General features: G+C 34.8%; 1 protein-coding gene across 1 annotated transcript; it reads right to left on the bottom strand.

Annotated features, from left to right (window-relative positions):
- Positions 1 to 2,038: 2,038 nt before the first annotated feature.
- On the bottom strand, positions 2,039 to 3,085 carry LOC110296793 (olfactory receptor 2A1/2A42-like). The gene has a single exon (XM_021165564.1). The coding sequence runs from the start codon at positions 3,057 to 3,059 to the stop codon at positions 2,094 to 2,096; it is 966 nt and encodes a 321-aa protein (XP_021021223.1). The 5' UTR covers positions 3,060 to 3,085; the 3' UTR covers positions 2,039 to 2,093.
- Positions 3,086 to 7,202: the final 4,117 nt, after the last annotated feature.

Raw genomic sequence — 7,202 nt, 5'->3', positions numbered from 1 at the left:
GATGCAATTAACCAGAATATTCACTTTAGAAGAAACTTTTACAAGAACTAAGTAAATTTAGGAGTAGAAATGAGTAACATACAATACAGTATTTAGATGCTGCTGTGTTTAAATTGAATGGAAGCCACCAATCTTTCATGTGATATTTTTTCTCCAACTGTAACCTGACTGATTATATCAATTTTAAATATGCAATAAAAGTATGAATGCCCTTAGCTTGGTAGTGGTCTGCATTTCCAAAGATTCTATGAATATCCATTTTCACTCAGAGGTGACTCACCACTCAACTTTCTCCTCATAATCTGTTTCTGTTGTCTGCTCACTGCTCCTGTGCTCTGCCAGTGCTTCGTGTATTACTGAGTTCTTAGTATTAGCACATCAATATTTTCACATTTTTCATAGAGACAAAATACTATTACTAGCTAATGAAGATCTTTTTAGTTTTGGACAAAGAAATAGAATTGGTCAGGGGTGTCTTAATTCTTAGACATTGGTTAAACGTAATTCTCCATGTCTAATGAGAATCATCTTCATTTTTCACTTTATGATGTCCACATTCCTTTAAAAGTAAAGAGCTTAAACAAACAAACAAACAAACAAACAAACAAACTTTGTGCATAGAATTCATTCAGGAAAAACATCCCTTGAAGTGAGACCTCCTTTTCTATCAGGCCTTGTAGAACCAGTTCAGCTCATCATCATACAGACTAAACTACAAAGATACTTTGATACTTTGATACAAAGATACTTCACTTAGCATGGACTTCCTTAGGATATCTAGTCAGTTTATTTGATATCAATGATACTGATATAGCACTATACGATTATAGTACTATGGTTATACTATCATGGTTAAAATTAGAGGGCTTTAGAGACAAGTTGTCTGAGGTAGTCAAGAATCTACTGCTTTCTAGATCATACATTTCCAACAAAGACCAATAACAGGATGGTCTCCACCTTTTTTTTTTTTTTAAAGTATGGCTAAGCAAAATGATCCATATGCAGTTTTATCAATATGCAGTAAAGGGCACTTCCTAAGTAATTAAATAAAATGGTCGCCTACTATGTGTCCATGTCGCAATTTATACACAGTAATTATTATCTGTTAATGTCAAAATGAAGAACACACATTCTTTTGAACAAGGCTGTTATTCACCACCATGGTGGCATTGAGCAATGCTCTAAAATGAGAATCTATTCTGTCTGTACTCAGGTTAAAAAATATATGATAGCTTGTCATTCCAGATCTTTCTAAAGGATCTTTAACATCCCAAATCATTTTACCTAAAGTTCATTTTCAGATCATTTAAGGGACCAATGTTCTATTATACTCTAGATACAGAAATAATCAGGTGAAACCTTTGTAAATGGTACTATAGCACTTTTCTTGACTAGGTTTGTTTGCTTGTTAGCTTGCTTGCTTGTTTGGCTGATTGATTTCTTTTGAGACAGGATCTCACTGTGAAACTCTGGCTGTCCTGGAACTCTTTATATCGAACTATTAAAGATTCTCCTGCCTCTGTCTTTCAAGTTCTGGGATGGAAGCATATCCCAGATATCTATCAGGTTTTAAAATTCCCCCTTCTTATTCCTAAACCTCATGTTTTAAATCTGTTCCTTCACTCAGTTCAACAAATTAACTCCATACTATGTCAGTAATTTTTATTTGAAAGTAATACATGGCATAGATAATGGATAGAAACCTCCAAAGAATTCCTGGTTTGGTCAAGTGTAATGTGGGAACTGTCACTTGTATGATATCACTCAGTGCAGGTCACTGTGTTTGGATATGGCTTGTTTTTCTTTTGAATCTTATGTTGTCAGGTCATCTAATTAGATTTTAAAAATTTAGCAGATTCAACTAAAAGACTCAGAGAATAATTTAAGTATTGTTTAATTTCACAGCTAATTAATTCATCTGAGAAGAAAAATCACATCTGACAAAACTTCATCTCCCAGGGAGCTAAGGAATGCAAAGTTATTAGTCCTGCAGATTAGGAGGAGATGGAGATCTCATGTCATTAAACATGATAACAAAAGACAATGAATATCCCTGGATTTAAGAAATAATTGGAGATCAAAATTACAGGAAACTACCAAGGCTTGTGTTGGGAACACCACACCAAACAAGAATGATTTTCTTTGCATAGTGCCCTCTGGATGGCACCCTTGACTTCAGCATTCCTCAGGCTGTAGATCAAGGGGTTCAGCATAGGGTTGAAAAAACTGTAAAACAGGAAAAGGATCTTCTGCTGCTCCTCTGGGTGCTGGGACTTGGGGGCCATGTACATGACAATGGCACTGCCAAAGAAGAGCCCTACCACACAGAGGTGGGAGGAACAGGTGGAGAAGGCCTTTCTGCGTCCCTCCCCTGACTGGATCCTCAGGATAGTCACCAGGATTCGTGTGTAAGAGACTAGTACAAAGCACAGGGGCCCCACTAAAGTGAACACACAAGCTGCAAAGATAATGACTTGATTGAGTGTTGTGTCAGCACAGGCCAGCTTGAGGACAGACAGGATTTCACAGAAGAAGTGATTGATTTCATGAGGTCCACAGAAGGGCAGCCTCAGGATAAGAAGTAAGTGGACTAGAGACAGGAGAAAGCTGACTATCCAAGAAACAGCAGCCAGGATGGTACACACTCTCCAGTTCATGATGACCATGTAGTGTAGTGGGTGGCAGATGGCAACATATCTATCATAGGACATCACCACAAGAAGAAGACATTCGGTGATAGCAAATGTCAAAAATAGATAAGTCTGTGTCATGCATCCTGCAAAGGTGATGGGCCTGGTCTCATCCAAGAGGTTTATGAGTGTCTGAGGTACTGTGTTGCAGGCATAGGCCATATCGACAATGGCCAGGTGGGACAGGAAGAAGTACATGGGAGTGTGGAGTCTGGAGTCCAGGCAGATCATTGCAAGGATAGTCCCATTCCCTAGTATGGTGAGAGTATAGAAGAGAGAGAAAAGCAGGAAAAGAACTAGGTGAATCCTCGGGCCAAGACAGAATCCCAGCAGGACGAACTCTGTGACCGTGGTCTGATTTTCCTCCATTTCGCTATGAAAGAGGATGCAGAGAACTGAGACTCGATTCTTGTAAAATATGGTTTTATAACTTATCTCAGATTTCAACAACATGAGAAAACTGTTAGTAAACACCAGTAGGATGTATTTAATCAATAATAAGTTAATAATGTATTATTAAAAAGTTGTGCAAAACTATAGTTTTAACTGACACCCAACTTTTGGAAGAGTAGTACATCGTCAGTGTATAATTAGAATAATTGGTACCAGAGCAATTATGAAGCAGCAAACCCTATACACAAAACAATTGTGAAACATACTTTGTTTTGTACTTTTTTACATGCAAAGATATAAAGGAGTTACTGAGGTCCCAGAATCAAACATCACACAACTTGAAATGAACCCAAATCAAGTAGTGAAAAAGCTTTTAAAATGAAAATAATATCAGAAAAGAAAAAATAATTAATTTGATACAATTTATATATGTTAACTGTCCAACTCACAGCTAAAATCTAGAGGTTGCTTACATAACTTAAAGAAAGTCATAAATGAACATTTTTTAAATGATTGGATTGTATTCTCATCAAGTGGAATTTGATGGGTAAGAAAATTCAGGGCCTTTGAGGAACACAAGGTGATGTATAGATGCAAACATAGACTTTGGAATATTAATGATGAGGAAGGAGGGGTGGAAATTATATGTATTGATAATAATACATGATATTGTGTGCTTACATATTTGTTTGTATGTATCTATCCAAAATATGTTTCATTGCCTTGAAATTTAGACAATGACCAATGTTTGGATATTTTGTGGCTAATCAGGTGGGATAATTACAGGGCTATCATACATTTCAGGAAAACGTAATAATTTTTTTTTCATCAAATGTACTACCACCCAGACTCAGTGTATGGGAGTTCTTGTGAACATTTAAAAAGGATTTGGAAGGATGTTTGGCAAAGGCCTTTATGAATACTATTGCAGGCAAGTTTCCCATATGCTATTATTCAGACCTTTCTATGTTTTCTCTGAAGAATATTAGCATAGAATAAAAATAAGAAAGAAAAGCATTGATTTTGCTATTAATCTAATTCCCTATATTTGTAAAACACACTATATTTGAAATCCAAAGCACGAGGATTTGCAATTTAAAGTGGAAAAAAGTTGGCTGATCTTGGCATCAATAACTATACATGTTTCACCTTTTCCATAAATAGCAAGAGCCAATCTCTAGTTTAATTAATATCAGTAATAAAGGAGATTTTAAAAAGTGTTTCCCAAATAAATTGGCATGACGGACAGAATCTTATTCTGAGAAAAAATTTTCATAAAATAGACATGCAACTGATGAGAATAACAAGGTAGAAGTGGAAATAAGACTACATCAGCAAACCCAGGACTGGGCAGTTCAGACAGGACCATCTGAAACTTGATGTTTTGTATATTCTCTTAGATGTGGATTTAACAACTCAAGAATTCATATGTAGGCAATTCAGGAGATATTTGAGATATATGAGATATCATTTTATACACAGTATAAAATGAAGGCAGGAGATGTGTTTGCAATGTAGAATTTGGGCAAGAAATGTATTTGGCAGTGTATAAGAAATGACATTTGGGGAAGGAAATAGGGAACCAGTTGGAAGAAAGATTCTATCCAGCTGATGGATGTCTGTAGTCCACATGGATGGCTTTCAGTGATTGTTTAATCAATGGTTTTACTGAAAGTGATCTCTGACTAGATCTTCTTACTCTCATTTCAAGTTCCTCAGCACTGTCAGGTTATAATTTCTTTTCTTGTGCAGATATCTCTGTAGAGATGGAATAGACAATTAGGAAAATTATGTACAAACATTTCAGTTACATTTTCAACTTCAAATAAATAAGATTTCAACATTATGGCTTATGCCTTATCCTCCTGTGACTTGGCATAACGTGATGCTGCTGTTGAAGAAAATTTCCACAGTTTGGTCTAATATCTGGGGACCACACACTAGACCATTAAAAACCCTTTAAGCAGTACTTTGGAAAAGACAAGTTGTTGGTGATATCAACAGATAAAACATCTATGATTTTGATAGACAAATGGCCAAATCAATTTGACAGAAAAGTTATCTAAATAGTATATATTTAAAACTGCATATGATGATTTAATATTAGGATAATGAATTTATTATTATATCTGTGGTTGATAAAGTATGTGAATTAAATTTTAACACATGGGACATAAAACTAAATTTTAACACATGATGTATAGAAAAAACACACTAGGTTGTAAATTTTTTCAAAACAAAAATACCATGTTTGATGCATTAGGACCCACTTGGTACAGTTGCCTACTGTTTATTGAAAAGCTGGGGAGCAGGTTTGCTTCTTTTCCATATAGGACAATTGATATATATTTAATAAATAGCAAATAAATGCAAACGAATGAATAAACCACTAACTATTGTTGTCCTAAGAGGTCTTGCTTTTTTTAAAGTCTCTGCTAATCATTCTAAACTCAATCCTTCTCCCACAGGAAATGGTCCTTTAATATAGAAAAAAGCCATTGCTCTGATTCATATTAAAGTAAGATCTTTAAAATAGGATAAGACCACTTGTAGGGTTCACAAAATGTTAAGTACTCGTATTTAGTATATGTTAATCTTTGTAATTCTTTTCATTTGAATTCAATGCAACGTATCTAAAGGTAATTAAAACAATCAATTAGAAACCAAACATTACATTTCCAGGGGCCGCATAGACTTCACTTTGAAGTATTTTCCAGTTACAAGTGTAAATTTAAAGAATTACTGTGATGATATACATTAATCTATGTATGTATGACTTCAGAAATTAAAAGTTGTGGAACTGGTATGGTTTATAATTGATCTAGTTACTCTAAAGTACTAAAAGAAGGAAGACATTTCAAAGAAGGAAGGCATTTCTTCATAGATAAACAAATTATCATCACTTGCAATGAATCATATTTTAAAAGGTAAATCTCAAGTTTGATGAACTACCCATTTCTTTTCTATGGTATCAGGAATGGGCAAAGCAACATTCATACAGCCACCCCATTGTTCCTCCGTTGTTTATCTCAACTGCTTACTTATAACTACCAAGGAAGAAGACATTATTTTCTTTATTTTTATTGATGAGATAAGAGACTTTGCCAAGTTATCATATGGAATGAGGATTGATGAGGTAAATGATTTTTTAAATACCAGGAAGAACTGAAGGTCAGTCTTATTGGATCATATCTTCACTAATCTTTGAATGCTAGTTAATCATCTGGTTCATGCACTGTGTGTACCCAGCACTGTAGTAGGATACAACAAGACTAAGCAGTGTAAGGATATAAGGAATTGTTGTAAACGTGTGTTTCAGAGACAAGAGAAGACATAAAAGAGTAAATATTAAACATAAAGATTTACTAATCAGAGGATTTAAATAATTATTGAGAATCTCATTCTTTTTCCCTTTTCATACACCCACTCATACCTCAGTTCCCTCCCCTCACCAAAACTCATCCTCTAGATTCCAGAAAATATAACATGCATACCTACTTATTTACTATATTCTAGGTACCTGGATATGTCTGGAAAATTATATGACATATAGAGATCAGAGAAACATAAAATTCATTTGGCTTTTATAGTCCAATGCAATAAACAAATGTATTTTTACAGGACTGACAGGAATTAAATAGAACCTTTAGAAAACAATCAGTATGTATTAATTTCAATGAAAGGAAACATCACCCTGCAACAAATTCTACTATAATTTTTGGTTATGTAGAAAAGTTATTTTATGTATGTCATCTAAAGCCATGATATGGAAATTATTAATTGCATAGAATATGAATAATTATGTATAATCAGCATTCATAGAGACAATCTGTTTCTCACCATGATATAGAAATAAAGAGTAGCAATAACCGAAGGTGACTTAAGCAAAGACAATATGCATCAACTGTCTGGGAAAAATTTGTGGTATACTATATTTATACAATCTTGTTGACTCACACATTAACATCCAAGAACATCAGAAGAGGAAGGAGCTGGAGGCTGGCACAGGGTGCTATTCCTGCAGAATTTCTGGGGACCTGTAAAACACTCAGGTCTGCTCCTGCTTGAAATGCAGCAGAATCCTCAAGAAAGGAGATTTTATTCTCTGAGGGCTCAGCC

This window comes from Mus caroli, chromosome 6 (genome assembly GCF_900094665.2).
Source record: "Mus caroli chromosome 6, CAROLI_EIJ_v1.1, whole genome shotgun sequence".
Taxonomy (NCBI): Eukaryota; Metazoa; Chordata; class Mammalia; order Rodentia; family Muridae; genus Mus; species Mus caroli.
Note: the sequence above shows the minus strand (reverse complement) of the source record. Positions and strands in the feature narration are given on the sequence as shown.